Source organism: Peromyscus maniculatus, chromosome 13 (assembly GCF_049852395.1).
Source record: "Peromyscus maniculatus bairdii isolate BWxNUB_F1_BW_parent chromosome 13, HU_Pman_BW_mat_3.1, whole genome shotgun sequence".
Classification (NCBI taxonomy): domain Eukaryota; kingdom Metazoa; phylum Chordata; class Mammalia; order Rodentia; family Cricetidae; genus Peromyscus; species Peromyscus maniculatus.
Window position 1 is genome coordinate 54,168,200 of NC_134864.1, and position 16,456 is coordinate 54,184,655.

The 16,456-nt window shown below is 46.9% G+C and overlaps 1 protein-coding gene and 1 pseudogene across 11 annotated transcripts in view; one reads left to right on the forward strand and one right to left on the reverse strand.

Moving 5' to 3' along the window:
* Ica1l (islet cell autoantigen 1 like) overlaps positions 1–16,456 on the forward strand; it is a 63,910-nt gene that overhangs the window by 41,824 nt on the left and 5,630 nt on the right. For 3 of the 10 annotated variants that reach the window (XM_042260296.2, XM_076550331.1, XM_042260295.2), the window contains exons 9-13: positions 181–279; positions 1,077–1,159; positions 4,097–4,140; positions 11,775–12,035; positions 13,547–13,621. In XM_042260296.2, the coding sequence (XP_042116230.1) occupies positions 181–279; positions 1,077–1,159; positions 4,097–4,140; positions 11,775–12,035; positions 13,547–13,621 (562 nt within the window). The remainder of the gene's footprint in view (positions 1–180; positions 280–1,076; positions 1,160–4,096; positions 4,141–11,774; positions 12,036–13,546; positions 13,622–16,456) is intronic. The other 7 variants (XM_076550333.1, XM_076550332.1, XM_042260299.2 and 4 more) reach the window with 3 other exon arrangements.
* LOC143268318 (oogenesin-3 pseudogene) lies at positions 4,549–8,261 on the reverse strand (annotated as a pseudogene). Its single transcript, XR_013044136.1, has one exon. The product of XR_013044136.1 is annotated as an oogenesin-3 pseudogene (transcript).

A 16,456-nucleotide genomic window follows, 5' to 3' on the forward strand; every position in this document is an offset into this window, starting at 1 on the left:
TTTTAGAACCATTGGTTTTCTTTCTCTTATTAATGAAGAATTGTGGTCCACAGTTCTTTCTGTTCCCTATACTTGGACAGTTGGGTCAGTCCCTGTCTGTTCCTGAGCACCACAGCAGTAAGGAAACAGATCTTAGACAGGGCAGAACTGTAATGTTGCCTTTCCTTTTTCCCCCCGCAGAGAACATTGCTTGGGTTCTGGAAGAAAACAGCTCAAATGATGTCCCAAATCCAGGAGGCCTGTGCTGGCTTTCATCCGTATGACTTCATAGCTCTCAAGGTATGTCTTCAGATTCTCTGCTTTAGCTCTATCACACTTCATTAAGTGATAACATTGAAACCTTCTTTGGCTCAGCTTAGTTTTAAACCCATGAAACCTTGGGAAACATTTCCCCCACTGCTAAGGATCCGTACTCGCTAGGTTCCAAAGCCAGCAGTAGGACTGAAATACACAGGAACCTTGCAGGCTGAGGTACTAGTATGATAGAAGAGGGAAGAAGAGTGGATGCAGAAGAGACACAGCTGGAGGCAGGGGCTCAGGATTAAAAGCTGAGCTCATTAAGCCAGGCGTCAGTGGCCCACGCCTTTAATCCCAGCACTCGGGAGGCAGAGCCAGGCGGATCTCTGTGAGTTCGAGGCCAGCCTGGTGTACAGAGTGAGATCCAGGACAGGCACCAAAACTACATGGAGAAACCCTGTCTCAAAAAACCAATAAACAAACAAACAAACAAACATATAAATGCTTCAGTGAATAATGTCAAAATTATATGCCTAATTTCTCCTCAGAATTGAAGCAGAACATCTTTAGTTAGGTATTGAGGGTGACAGTACAGGCTGACAGGGCAGTGTGTTTTCTTTGGACCTATCACAAGTTGCTGACCTTTCCACAGGCAGCCAGGATGAAGAACTGCGTGCAAGAGGCGCAGTGTCAATCACACCCGCCCCCACTCCCGCAGCTCTCACTCTGTTCAGAACTACTTCTGTGTTACATTGTTGTCTAAAGTTTTCACTCTCCCTTTGTTTGTAAAAAGAAATAGATTTTTTCAGTCTGCTGAACATTAAATTTCATATCCTTAGCAACTCCAGGACACGCCAGGCAGTCTCACCGCAGACTACAGTGAAGAAGCAGAAGGCACCTGTCTCACTGCCAACCTCAAAAAGTAAGTCGGTGGAAGCTGCCCCCGCTGCTGGGGAGTCCCTGCGTGCATCTCCTCTCTGCCTCAGAGTGCTGACTCTGTCACTTTTCCAAACAACACAGGCATTTGCCGTATTTCTCCTGCAGTCAACATGGTAGGCACAGGAGATAACAGTACCAGTCAACTGTGGTGACGACTCCAGGCTTCCGTCATGCGGAAGAATGTGCATTGTGTGAAGAACTGAGTACTGTAGGGAAGTGTGGGCGGATATTTCTTTCCCACCTGCCAGGTCCCAATAACCACTCTGACTTATATTAATTACAACTGCTCGGCCATAGCTCAGGCCTGTTACTAACGAGCTCTTGCAACTTAAATTAGCCCATTTCTAGTCATCTATGCATTGCCATGTGGCTCATGGCTTTACATGTCCCCCAGCATGTCTCGCTATCTCTGAGTTTCCTGGCCACTGCTCTGACCCTGCCCTTCCTCTTCCCAGCACTCTCCTAGCCTGGCTGAAGAGCACAATCTCTTCCTGCCCAGCTCATCAGCCAACTATCTTTTTATTAGTCAATGAGTCATAGGAATTCACAGTGTAGAAAAAGATTGTTCCACAGCAGGGAAGCCTGGAAGGGATAGCAGGGGCGCGGGCAGGTCCAGGACCAGTAGCTGTTAGAAGTCCATCTCCAAATAACACAGCCAAGACTAGGAGCTAAGGGCCTTGCTCACGCTTCCCGGTGCTCTGCCCAGGCTTGGCTGCAGCGGCACTCCAGACAGCACCAAACTCTGCCGGGAGTAACAGGTACTGTTGAGTGGATGGTGATCCCAACAATAGTATTTCTCTATGGGAAATCCAAACTAAATGTTTTTAATGTATAAAATGTATAAATAAGATTTACCATTGTTCTATGTTGACATTTAAAATCATGAATGCAATCAGGAGGCAGAGACAGGCAGATCTCTGTGAGTTGGAGACCAGCATGGTTTACAGAGCAAGTTTCAGGCAAACAGAGCTATGTAGTGAGATCCTGTCTTAAAAAAAAAAAAAGAAAGAAAAGAAACAACAGCAACAAGAAGTCATGACTAAATAGTTTTTCATTGTCACAGGGAAGCTTTATTGAAAATGTCAAGTATCTTCAAAAGTATAAAAGCTATTCTTTTGAGTTACCGAGCAGATTTATAAACACTTTCATCCAAGTCGTTCTAAAAATATCATATACATACACTATCATTGGAAACTTCATTGCAAATCCTAAATTACTTACCCTGAAAGGTTTTTCTGTTCCAGTTCTGGCTGTCCTGGAACTCACGCTGTAGATTAGATTGGCCTCGAACTCACAGAGATCTGCCTGCCTCTGATTTCTGAATGCTGGGATTAAAGACATGCACCACCACTGCCTGGCTAGATTTTTAGTTTTTAATTGACACTGTATTAGTCTTTGCGTGTCTTTAAAGACATATTAACAGCCTTTAATACTGGCAACTGTGAAGCCATGCCCAGGAATAACAGCTCAATCTCTCTTCGGTTTCTATGCCCCATTCATGTGACATGGGTGTACTAACTCAGCATAGCATATTAGATACATACTGGAAATGACCATTGACTAGGAATGTCATAAGCTAGCTTGTCTTATTCTCTTTGGCAAATATCACTTTATTATACAAAGTAGAATGTCACATTTTGTGTGGGGTATTTGTTTCCTCTTGTTTAGTTCCTACAAGTTAAGGCCACCCCAGCCCCCAGTACATGAAAATGAAACACCACAGCCTGTAGCCAGAGGCCCTGAGATGCACAGGGTGAGGGCCCTTACTCAAGGTGTTTGTACAAGTGTGCCAGTTTTCAGACTTTAAAAAGGAATTTTGGGCCGGGCGTTGGTGGCGCACGCCTTTAATCCCAGCACTCGGGAGGCAGAGGCAGGCGGATCTTTGTGAGTTCGAGGCCAGCCTGGGCTACCAAGTGAGTTCCAGGAAAAGGCGCAAAGCTACACAGAGAAACCCTGTCTCGAAAAACCAAAAAAAAAAAAAAAAAAAAAAGGAATTTTGGTATATTTGCATAAACATATCTTAGGGATGGGATCCAGGTCTAAACATGAAATTCACTTATGCTTTCTTGAATCTTTTTTTAATTGATTAGGATAATTTTAATTCAAAAAATAAGCTCTGAAGTTTGTGGGCAACACTCTAAAACACAGTAAAAAAAAGAGCAAGAAACAGTGGTTTCTTCAGTGAGAGCAAAGACTCCAGAAATTTCTACATAATTCTACCCCATGTCCTCCCCTCTTTTAGTTAGAAGACCATACTGAAAGGAAGACATGGACGCAGAGGAAAGGAACTGGTGTGTGTTCTGTGTGTCTTGTGCTTGTGACCTGAGACATCAGTCTCCTTTAAATAGTGTGTCCAGGAAACAAGCCTCATGATAAACAAGTTCTCTATTTAGCCTATCATCTTGCTGTTCAAAAGGCTGTGGACATTCTGGAGTTCAGATTTCCAGATTAGGAATATTCAACCTTGTGTTGGCCCAGTGCCTGTGATCCAGATATAGACTCTGAATTACTGTTTACTGAAATAGGGGGTGGAAAGTAAGAGCAGGGAGCAAGGCAGTGGTGGCACACGCCTTTAATCCCAGCACAGGCAGGTGGATCTCTGAGTTCGAGGCCAGCCTGGTCTAGAGTGAGTTCCAAGACAGCCAGGGCTACACAGTGAAACCCTGTCTGGAAAAACCAAAGGGAGGGGAAGGAAGGGGAGTGGAGGGGAGACAAAAAAAAAAAAAAAAGAAAAGAAAAGAAAAATAAGAATAAGGGTTTTTACAGCCTCTGCAGATCTACAGAAATAGGACACACTCTGTTACAGACTTGATCTACCAGACAAGTGTTTTATGTACCTCTTGAATTAAAATTTTAATTATATGAAACTGGGGGCTATGAACCTCAAATGTATTTTAACCAAAATCTGTTTTTACTTTAGAGTAGCTTTGTCAGAAGAGGAGGAGAGATTTGAGAGAGAACCAGGTAAGACAGTAGATGCACCAAACTGAAATGGCCGCGTTTTAATGGCAGAAATAGTCTGTCACACTCTTTTTAAGATGTTTTTCAAAGACTGGTTTAAACTGCATTTGAAATGCTGTCACTTTGTAACTCTACCCTGTCCACTTCTCAGGCCAACTGATTGCTTTAAGCCACATATAATTGGGACTTTTATTAAAAAGTACAGTCACCAGTCCCTGACTTAATGGAAGAACTTAATCCATTTACATTTTTTTTTTTTTTTGGTTTTTTGAGACAGGGTTTCTCTGTGTAGCTTTGCGCCTTTCCTGGATCTTGCTCTATAGCCCAGGCTAGCCTCAAACTCACAGAGATCCACCTGCCTCTGCTCCCCAGTGCTGGGATTAAAGGCGTGTGCCACCACCGCCTGGCCCATTTACATTTTTTTTTTTTTTAAAACTCAGCACATTTTATTATAAGCAATCAAGGATGTACACAGTATACACACACTCCCAACACTAGGCTTCCATTTTTAGTACCAGAAGAAACCTTATCCCACCTATGGACAAAGGCAAAAAAGTCTGTCCTCCAGGCTATAGAAACAGCAGTGAAAACAGTTCAAGCAGGTTCTTGTAGAGAAGGAGACTTTCTTGGGCTGCCTTTCAGCCCTGAGTATATCCAGCAGCTCAGGACAAAGTAGCATAAATTTGTCTTGAAGTATTCTCAATTCCTCATAGCATTCCAGAGGTGCGGGGTACTTCTCATGGGTCAGCTTGCTCAGCTTGGCTGTGTGACGTAGAAGGTTCTTCAGGACAAGCAGAGAGATGTTATTATTACAAAAATTGACCATAGTAAGCTGAGAGCATTGGCTCAGGGCAGGCAAGATAGCATTGAAATGACAGTCCCTCATCTCACACTCTTCCAATTCCAGGGTTTGCAGGGTACTCGAGATTCTCTCAAGGAGAAGCCCAAGAAGCTTAGGGCATGAATCAGATAGCTCTACACATATCAAGTTCAGATGTTTGAGCTCCTGGATGTTCAGGCACTGGCTCAGGTAATCCAAGTCTGAATGGGAGAGCCAGGAGCTACTGATTGACAGTCTCGTCATGGGGGTCTTCAGGCACCTGAGCCACTTTTCAAGGGAGCCTGTTAAAAAGTAGATATTAGATAAAGACAGATTCTGGAGACAAGGAAATTTGGAGATCAGAGAAAGCAACATGCTTATCCATTCTTGCTCTGCAGAAGCAGCAGATCTTAAGGGCTTCTGAATTCCCCTTAGCTTAAGGGTATGAAGATTTCTCATCTGCTCCAAGTAAGGAAAAAGCTGTACTATGAATTCAAGTGACCACTGGGTCAGTTCCAGCTTCAGGATACAGTCTAGATGTATCAATTTGAAGATCTGTACAGCAGCAAAGACCGGTGAATCCCAAATCTTCAGCTTTCTACAGCATACATGAATGGAATCTTTTCGCTGCTGGGCCCACTGTAACAAGTACCAGGCACATTGATTGAACCTGGTCTTCATGAGTTCAAGATCAGTTACTACCTTAAAATGTTTCTTCACCTCAGAGTTAGGACAGATCTCCACTAGTTGCTCCTGACCCTCGGCTTGTGGTGAGCAGTCACTTTCATGGGTTCCTGCCCTAATGCTCCAGAAGTCATAGTCCACATCCGTCAAATCAAGCACTCTGAGTTTTGACCTCCTGGGATGAACCTTGTCTGCAATCAGCACATCTAGTCCATCAAGCAGAGCTTTCAAAGTCTCCAGGTGGGGGTTCTTTATCAGGGCTCCTACAGAAAGGTCTGGGAATGGCCATATAGGGACCATGGCCCTCACAATGTTTGTACGTCTGTCATTGAAGGCCTCCTCAAACATCTCCGGAAGTAGCCCCACAGGCAGGTCCTCCAGAATAGAAAGTGTCAAGTCCTCCTCCCTCAGCAGCCTCTGTCTTGCCAGCTGCTTAAGTGTGGGTGGGGCCTGGTCTCCCATCATGACTGGTTTTCAGGGATAATAATGCTGATCTGAACACTGGTAACAGATGTCCAGATCCCAGCCCTGGGAGACGGTGACTCCAAGAGGCTCCTGGCTCCAAGACTCCATTTACATTTTTAAATCTTTGCTAGGTGTGATCTTGCTGCATGTCCCAATCCTCCTTTGGAGACAGGGTTTCTCTGTGTAACCCTGACTGGCCTGGGACTCACTCTGTAGACACAGGCTGACCTCTGCCTGAGTGCTGGCATTAAAGGTGTGCGCCGGCCGGCATGACGTCCCTTGCTGCTGCGACTTTAATACGGGCTTCCTAGTTTCTCCTCATCTTAGTTTTCCTGTGGCTGATTTTCCTTCAGTGGGCTTGGAGTCCCTTCTACTTCTGGTGTGTCAACTGGTCTTTTGCTTTGTGGATTACCTTAAGACTCACCAAAAACACCTTTTGTTTACAAGACGCAATACTGTAACAGTAACAACTCAGCACGGGTCCCAGAGAATGCGATGTGAAAACACTAGCTTCAAAAACCAGAAGCTCAGAGCGGGCCCAGTGCCGAAGAGCACAGGCTGCTCTTGCAGAGGACCTGGGTTTGGTTTCCTGCACCCACATGGCAGCTCACAACATGATGTAGCTCCCACTCCAGGACGCCATCCACTGTCCCTGGCCTGTAGTCAGGCACCACAGTATTTATTCCCTCCTATTGTGCGTATCATCGGAGGCGCCAGCCCCAGGCTCTTATGCAGACAGTTGACATCTACTTTCCTTGTGGACAGCTGCCTTCTGTATTATGATGGCTGTCATTTGGGGAGAAATGGAGTATGTAGTCCTGTAGTGACCAACACTGAAATACTAGGTTATGGTTGGGTCCTACAACCTAAGACCAGCAGTGAGGAAGGATAGGGTTAGGACCAAAATGGACTCTCTGCTGCTGCTGCTGAACTCACAGTCCAAAACTACTGCGAACAGCTTGCTAATGCCAGACAGACTCTAAGTCTAATCAACATGAGCCCAGGGTCTCCCTGACACCAGGGCAGGCCCTGAGGCCTGTCCTCAGCACTGGCCTAGGGACAGGGGTCATTAGGACTGCCCCAATGTTGGGTGATACCGGCCAGCAATCACATTTCAAACAGTCTTGCTTCATGTCTACCAAATTTGGGAACGCTAGAAGTAGTCACTTGGCCCAAATGATCCTAAGCTAGGTTCTGCCACAGGTCCAGTGCAATCTCGAGCCTGTTCACCAAGCGCGGGTGTAATGCTCACAGCGATGCAGCCCACCGGAGTGGGGTCTTCACCCGATGCCACTGCAGATGACCTAAGGATCGAGTCCCCAGGTCTTCCTACTGTTGGGTTTCACCTGGGGGCCCTACAGTGAGCTCTAAGGTGAAGTCCTTTACTTCCCTGCTCTGAGCCACAGTATTACGTCTGGATGGGAAGGGCTGATGGATAGTTACTTGGCAGTCAGTCTGGCTAAAGGCTAGAACAATGGTTCGCAATTTGTGGAACGCAACCCCTTTGGGACTTGAATCACACTTTCACAGGGATTGCCTAAGACCATTGGAAAGCATGAGTATTTACATTATGATTCATAACAGTAGCAAAATTTCAGTTAGGAAGTAGCAACAAAATATTTTATGTTTGGGGGTCACCACAACATGAAGAACTGTATTAAAGGGTCACAATCCAAGGAAGGTCGAGATCCACGGGGCTAGAGCATCAGTTGGTGGGGCTAGGGCTAGGGACTATGGGGCCCTCTGTCTGTCACTGGGTTTCACCTGGTGAACCCAGTACCCGATTTCAAGCTAAGGCTCGCACTTCATTTATTCCCTCCTCCTAAAGGGCAGGTTATCTGCGCCCCCCTCTTCCTGTGAGCTTCTTGGAGTTGGGGAAGGTTGAAGCCAGAAATGCTTCCTGTCGTCTTCAGTGTATTCTCACTGCTGCTACCATTCTCCAGCCAGGCCCTGCCGTCCTGTCCTGGCTTCCTTAGCTCTGGGGAGGTAACGAGTGCAGCCCAAGCTCCAAGCTGACACCCATGGAAGAGACCGTTCCCCATCCCGTCTGCTCATCTCTGGGCTTGGCCACCAGCCTGCTCTTATCATGGATTCCTTTAGCTCACTGAATAGCAAAGTGACTGGAAGGCTGAGTATTAAATATGACCGTTAGTCAATGTCGCACATAGCTTCTCGTTTTTCGCCTTCTTGTTAGTACATGTCCCACGAGCCTTTGCTGAAAACTGGATCTTGTAAGCATGTTTTCGTAACTCTGGGTGTTAGTCTCCCACTTGTTATTTGCTTGCTTTTTAGTGAGATGAGGAATTATTTTAATGGAGTCTATTCTTCGTCTTCCCCTCCCCTCCCCTCCCCTCAGGGTCAGATGCCTGTGGCGGCAACTTTGTCCGTTTTGAAATCTCCCCCTGACCACACTTGGCTAGTCAGCCCCACTCATTTCCAGCCGGTCGCTCTACTGACTTCAGGAATGTTGCAGTACAAACTGTGTCCCACACCAAGCAGTCGAACTTGGCCTCTATACATAGAGCCCCCAAAGGCAGTTGTTCTGACCCCAGCCAGCTCCCCTCCTGGTTCTTTCAGGCAAAGCAGCTGGCTGTGGTTTAGCCTGTATGTCCAGCAAGATTATCTTTTTCCTGGGTCTCTTAGCATAGCTCCACTATCTCGGAGAATAGTCTTAGGCTTGAATTCTCTGCAGTTGTTTGAGCATGGAGTCTCTTTGGGAAGGTTAGGAATCCCCTCTTCTGTCTGATGGCTGAGCTGGAGCGTGGGCAGTGGTGTGCTTCTGAGTGGCCTTTGAAGCTGAGTGCCTGTGAGGAGGGTAACTGGACCTTCGGTGCTCTTGGCCTGAAACCACCATTTCCTCTGCAGGGCCAAGGGCCATGTCCGTGGTGAGGGGCAGGAGCTCAGCTCGACCGTCACCTCCAGCTCCATGAAGAGACACCCCTAAATGTTTTAGGGACCCCAACTCAGGGAAACCCAAGGCTTATGGCTTCAGAAAAGAATTCCAGAGCTAGCTAGTATGAAGCAGAATTGGAGTCTTATTAAAAAATATTAGGAGGGGTGGAGAGACAGCTCAGAGATTAAGAGGTCCTGAGTTCAATTCCCAGGACCCATGTAGCAGCGCACATCACCTGTAACTGTAGTTTCATGAATTCTAATGCCCCCTTCTAGTATACAGATGTACATGCAGACAAAAGCACTCATATACACAAATAAGTAAATCTTCAAACATTAGTAGTGGAGCTGAAGAGATGGCTCAGTGGTTAAGAGCATTGGCTGCTCTTCCAGAGGACCCAGGTTTGATTCCCAACACCCACTTGGTGGCTCACAACCATCTGTAACTCCAGTTCCAGGGGATCTGACAATTCTTTTGACCTCCATGGACACCAAGCATGCTCACTGGTACATGTACATACACGCAGGCAAAACACTCATACACATAAAATAATAATTAAGAACTGAGACAGGGGTTGGGCAGATGGCTCAGTCAGTGTAACTGCACAAGGATGAGGACCTGAGTTTGGATCTTCAACACCCATGGGAAAAGTCGGGCTGGGAATCGGAATGGCTCAGCCAGTGATGGCACCTGCCATCAAACCTGATGCCCTGAGTTCACTGCCCAGGAACCACATGGTGGAGGAAGGGAACCCCTGGGAAAAGACCACAGACTGAATCCAGTTATAATTAAAAGATCTACGTATTAGCTGCTAGCAGGATGAACAATCTCTGAGCTGAATTTGAGATTGCCATCAAGCAGTATGGGAAAGGATTTTTAAAGGGGAAAATCACAGGAAGACCTTCCATACCTATGCAAGCAAATAAAAACTGTTCTGTCTGCCAAGTTAAGTGATTAAGGCAACTCAAAACAAGTCTTTGGGTATCTACGTAAGCAAGTTACAGATGCAAGAAAAGCAGTCCCATCCTAACAAGTAGATAATCACAGCTGTACATTTTTTGTGTGGGGTCACTGAGTCAGGGTCACTGGGCACTGGAGTCAGTGACCAAGGGTTGGTAAGTACCAAGATGGAGGTCTAGCATAAAATGGAGCTTCTTTAGCCAGAACAGAACCTACTCCTTGAAACTGACCTAAGATTTTCACACACATGCCACCATACACACACATACAAACACTGATAAATAAATACACTCATTTAAAAGTTCTGGCCAGGTGAGGGTGGCACATGCCTTTAACCCCACCCCTGGGAGGCAGAGGCAGGTGATTTCCGAGTTGTAGTTTATGAAAAGTCATATTTTACAAAGATTTTAAGCATGCGTGCAGTAGTGAGATGCTCAGGGAAAGAAATAAGCCAGACCCAAGCATGGGCTTCTCAAGGGAGAGTTGTAATTAACTGCCTTAGCTTTAGCTCTATGAAGTTACATGTCAAAAAGTTAAGAAACCTTTCTCAGCCGGGTGGTGGCGGCATATGTCTTTAATCCCAGCACTTGGGATTTAAAAAAAAAAAAAAAAAAAAAGACAAAGGAAAGAAAAGAAACCTTTCTCTCTGACAAGTGAGAGTGTATGGAGCCTGTGCAGATGCCCTGACAGAATTAGACTTTGTAAGGCAAAACCTGCAGCCGATAGGGTCACACAGGCTTGCTTTCTGCTGAGACTCTTAGGAAGCCGCAGAACTTACGGGGAAGTTCCTTGTGCTGACCTCTGCTTGTGCTGACCTCTGCTTGTGCTGACCTCTGCTGCTTGCTGGTGAGGGGCTTCAACCAAACTCCAGTGAGCAGTTCCGGCTCCTCTCACGTCTCCTTAATCCTGTCCTCCTACCCACCACTCAGTGTCTATCCCATGAGGTCTGGCGGGGGGGTGGGGGGGTGGGGGGGGGGTGGGGGGTGGGGGTTGGAAGCCTCTGCTCTTGACTGCAGTTATGGAATTTAGCCTCAGGTAAAAGGACAGATTGTGAAATGGTGGGCAGGGGCTGGGGGGAGCCCCTCAAGTGAGACTGGGTATCCCAGGCTGGAATGGTTACAGTGGGTGAGGGCTGTTTCCAGCACAGATACCACAGGTTCTCCAGTTCTTCCCGAATTCTGGAGCTTTTAAGTATGGGTTTTTTGGGGTTATTTCATATCCTGAGTAGTCCTGGGACTTTTACTAGTTATACTGGAGTGAAGGCCCTGTGAAGGGCACCACAACCTCTCCTTCACTCTTGGTATTTATCACATGGATTATGAAATATTACCACAGCATTTCAGGAAGTTTTTTTTCTTTCCGCTACAATTGTTCCGCTGAAGGTTTTAAAACTTATCAGTAAAGAGCTTGGTTGTTTTCTAGCTTTAACATTGTTTTATTACACTGAAATCAAAGCACGTTGTTCACTGCCTCTACTCCATGAGCGCGCTGCAAAGTCTGTGGGCACGAATCGGCTCCCATGGGTTCCAGCCCTCAGGGGTGAGCGCATCACCTCACTCCCCGCGTGCTCCCTACTACCGCACGGGCTGCGTCCGTCCCCACCGCACAGGCAGTAGTTACCGTGTTCACAGTCGTTCACAACTGTTTTGACCATTTTGATCTCAATCCTGTCTTGTTAGAAATAACTGAAGACTTCTAATCAATATAGTTGTTTTAAAATCACGTTAATGCCCTAAAGGAAAACTTTGTTCTCCTATGTCCCGCTCCCGTTTCCCCGAAAGGAAGTCAACCCTTGTTCTTCTTGTTCTCAACCAGCAGCCGCCAGAGCTCTGCCGCGAGACTCGCTGGAAGGAGACGACTTTGAAAAGGAATTCTCGTTTCTGAACAGCCTCCTGAGCCCCACGTCTTCAAGTGCTGGTGAATGTACCCAGGAGTGCCAGGCGCCCTGCAGGGGCCCCAGCGCTGGCCTCACCTCCCCGGAGCCGCCAGTGGGATCCGGGCCTCTCTCCTCCTCCTCCTCCCAGTTCCTTCCTTCTCAGCTCTTCGACCTTGGCCTCCACGCTGGAGCCTTCAACAGTAAGTGTTGATGAGACATTTGGACATGGGCTTCGTGTCTGCTAAGCCAAGCTACCGTGGTTACTGACGCTAGAATCAAGGGAAATAGATTTTAACCTCACCACTCTAGGGAAAATCCACAGTCGTACCAATCAACAGGAAAACATCCAATCTAAATCACAGTACGCTTGTCAGCAAGTCAGAAACAAGGGCCGTCTCCTTGCCTCCTCCACCAAACCCGTGTGTTCCACACCGACGGCCCCCGTGTCCGGTTTACAACACTGATCTACTAAACCACTCCTGGGGCAGGTGATGCCAACACCACCTCAAGCAACATGTGGTGTGTGTTTTTCCTGCAGGGTTCAGAATTAGAGAGAGAGGGGGTGGGCGGCAGGAGTGGCGGACACTGGAGAGAGCTGGGGATGTGGGGTGAGGGCTGTCCTAGAGAAGGGGTCACCAGCAGCCCCACGGTGGTCCTGTATCAGGGCTGCACCCTGGGAGTCATTCTGCTCCTCATCTGCGCTGGTCTCAAACTGAGCCCATCCGGTCTCCTCTCCACTCGGAACTCACTTGGTTGTCTGTGCTGCTGCAAGAGAGTCCAACAGGTCTCGGGCTCTCAGCTCCTCCTCCACACGACTCTACTCACTTCCCACAGACTCGTGTCAGCACGCCACTTTCTCGTTTTTTTTATAAAAGCACAGCAGCCATGAGCTGCAGGATAAAACCCGTCTGCATCTGCTCTCTTACCTCCAGACTCACTCCAAAGCACCACTGTCCACCACTGAGTTAAGTACTTCCAGATCCCCAGGGCACCATCTTCTTCGGATTTTTGAGGCCACATTTCTCTGCATAGCCCTGCTGTCCTGACCTTGCTCTGTGGACAGGCGGGCCTCCGCCTCAGGAGTGCTGGGATCACAGGGGTGCGGCAGCACCGGCCACTATTGCTTCTTAGCTCCCGTTCAGCCTTCACGTGAGTTCAGACATGAGTCTGAGCTGTGGACTTCTAATCCAATCCTTGAACTTTCTGAGGCCCATGGAAGCGGGGCCCACGTTTTCTGGGACTCCAGTGGTTGTTTCCTGGTAGTGCAGCCTCCCTTATAGCCCCAGGTCTCACCTCTCAAACTCCCATGAGCCCCAGCAGTCATGTTTTGTGCTTTACAGTAAATCCTTGCTCTTCATACTTATCGAAAGGCAAACCAAAGGCAGGTGTGAAGTGATTAAATAATCACTAAAGATTTGTTGACTATCCTAAAAGTAAGAACGGGCATGATTAGCCCACCACGCCTAGCACAGTAAACCATCGATCCTTAATAACAACTAAGGAAAGGAAGGAAAATCAGTAATCCAACAAACTAGAAAAAAAAAGTGTACAAGTTTGCAAACCTCGCTCAACGTCCGTAAATGTAAACACTCTTCACTCCCCATCAAAAGGCAGAGACTGAGGAGATGGCACTCAGTCAGGTGCTTACCTCTGGCAGACAGAGGGTTCAGCTGTTGACTCTTTCTTGTTTCTGTCTTTCCTCCCCCCAAAGGCTGGGTCTCCCAAGAGGGATCAGAACACTCAGATAACCTGCCAGTGCCTTCACAGAGTCCAAAGAAATTAAAATGTAAGTCACTTCTTTTCACTGCATTAATACTCAGTGAGATTCAGGAGAATTTAGAAAAGGACCACTTTGCCTCATAGTGTGAAGGAAAAAACCAGGCATCATCTGTGGTAGCTGTGTGCTCGCTCCATCACTGAGCTAACCCAGCTCAGAAGATGCCTTAGACTGCATGATGCCTATGGACAGGAATGATCCAGGCACCTAGGATACCACCAATCTGTGGGATTGCAGGTGTGTACGGACCTCACTGCTTCAGATACTCCGTCCCCTGGAATGGCAGGCTTTGGGTTTCGGTGACAGGACACTTCATTTAGCAGGACGGACCTCAGGTCATTCATCCCACAGCATTTGCTGCGTAAGGATAGACCGTGTACGCCCTAACTGGTTCACACTGCTCTAAACAGACTTCTCTTCCCATTCATAATCTATTATAGATCTGAATTCATACTTATATGAATTCAGTGGTTTATAATTATCACTATACTTAATCATTTTGTGCTCAAATTTCTCAAGTGTTTGCCTATGGAAGGTCTTTTGGGCAGACGTCCAAGTTCTTCTTATACCAATACTTCAAAATTTTTCAATAAATCGGCATTATGAAAAACTAAAAAACAAAGTATCCCCATGTATTTTTTGATTAGGTTTTTCAGAATGTTGTCATATTTGGCAACCATAATTCCTGCAAGCCGTACCTTGCTCTGTGTTCTGTGTGTTCTAAACTGAAATAATTTAAATGGCAGACATCCATTTCACTGTGTAGCCAGGCTGGCCTTGAACTCTTGATTTTCCAGTCTCAACCTCCTGAGAATTAGGATTACAGGTGAAGGCCACCACATCTCAATCACTAGTAATTTTTACATAATGTTTATTATTTTGGTTGTTGTTGAATTATAACTTTCCTCCTTTCTCCCCCTTCTCTCTGGTGCTGGGGTAGAACTAGGTAGAACTTTCCATGCTGGACTACCCGTCAGCTGCACCCTCAGCCTGGACTGAGGTCTCCTTTTTCCTCTCCTGTACACCTGCTAGTTAGCACCTTACTGTGTCCTGGCTCAGGGTTGAAGAGGTTTAGTCCATGGTCAGTTGGTCACTGCTTCTGCACGGGCGACAGGGACCTGCTGAAGGAGCCCTGTTTACCTCCCGGGAGCCAAGGCTGCAGTCCCAGTGGCCAGCAGTGACGTCACTTCCCTCCCGTATGGTGTCCTGTTACTGAGCTACACCCTGGTCCTCTGCCCACCGCTCCTAAAGGATCTACCACCTCCCAGTGTGGGACGACTGAGGACCAAGCATTACATGTGGTAGACAGTCACGGCTCATCGTACACAGAAAGCAGAGATATTGCCGGGCACAGTGGTGCACACCTGTAATCCAGCCCTCGGGAGGCAGAGGCAGGTGGATCTTTGTGAGTTCAAGACCAGCCTGGTCCACATAGTGAGTCTCAGTCTCAAACAAAACCAACAACAAAAACCAAGCAGAGGTCCTGAGAAAGGCCCTGTAGCCAGGCCGCTTTGCCCTGTGGGGAGGAACAGCAGGAAAAGGGTGGCTGTCAGCTTCAGGCATAAAGTAATAATGGAAAATCTGATAACTTAGAAATTAACTCATGGGCTGGAGAGATGGCTCAGCAGTTAAGAGTACTGACTGCTCTTCCAAAGGTCCTGAGTTCAATACCCAGCAACTACATGGTGGCTCACAACCATCTGTAATGAGATCTGGTTCTCTCTTCTGGCCTGCAGGCATATATGCAGGCAGAATACTGTATACATAATAAATAAATAAATCTTTAAAAAAAAAAAAAAAAAAAGGGGGGCTGGAGAGATGGCTCAGAGGTTAAGAGCACTGACTGCTCTTCCAGAGGTCCTGAGTTCAATTCCCAGCAACCACATGGTGGCTCACAACCATCTGTAATGAGATCTGGTGCCCTCTTCTGGCCTGCAGTCAAACATGCTGTATACATAATAAATAAATAAATAAATAAATAAAAAAAAAAAAAAAAAAAGAAAGAAAGAAATTAACTCATGCGGGGCAGTGGTGGCACGTACTTTAATCCTAGCATTCAAAAGGCAGATCTCTGAGTTAGAGTTCAGCCTGGTCTACAGAGGTGAGTTCCAGGACAGCCAGGACTGTTAAACAGAGAAACTCTGTCTCTAAAAACGGGGGTGGGAGGGTTAACTCATTAAGTGTGCCACTTCATTAATCATCAAATGCAAATTGAAGCTGAAATTCAGGACCCAGAGCTAGCTCAGAAGCGGAGTGCCTATCTCGCATGTGCAGGTGTGGGTTCAGTCCAACACCATTAAAACAGCACAACACTGATGGGAAAGCCAGGCGAGACGGCACTTCAATCCCCAGATGCCGATACTCAAGGACGGAGCAGGAGGAGCCAGGCCAGCACAGGCTGCAGCTGGTCAGAGGCCAACCCAAGCTATGTGGCAAGACTGTGCCACAGAGACAAAACAGCAACAAGGCAGCCCCAACAACACATTAAACAACCTAAGACTGCAACACTGGCTAAAATGAGAAGACAATCCCCACGTTCACAAGGATGTGGCAGGAAAGAGAGCCTTAGAGAATTACAGATTAAAGAAGTACAAATTAAATGTAATACTATTAGGAAAAAATGTTTTTGCAATTTCTGCTTTAACTGGACATACATTAAGCAATTCCATTCCTAACTAGACAGACAAATTCATTTAGATATTAACCAAAATAGATGCGTAAGATTCACCACAGTACCGCTGCTCAGTTTCCTGGGGGTGGGATGAGGAGTGACCAGAACGATGTCATTTTACCAGAATGGGAGGGTGAGGCAGGAGGACCGCCATGAGTTTGAAACCACCTCTC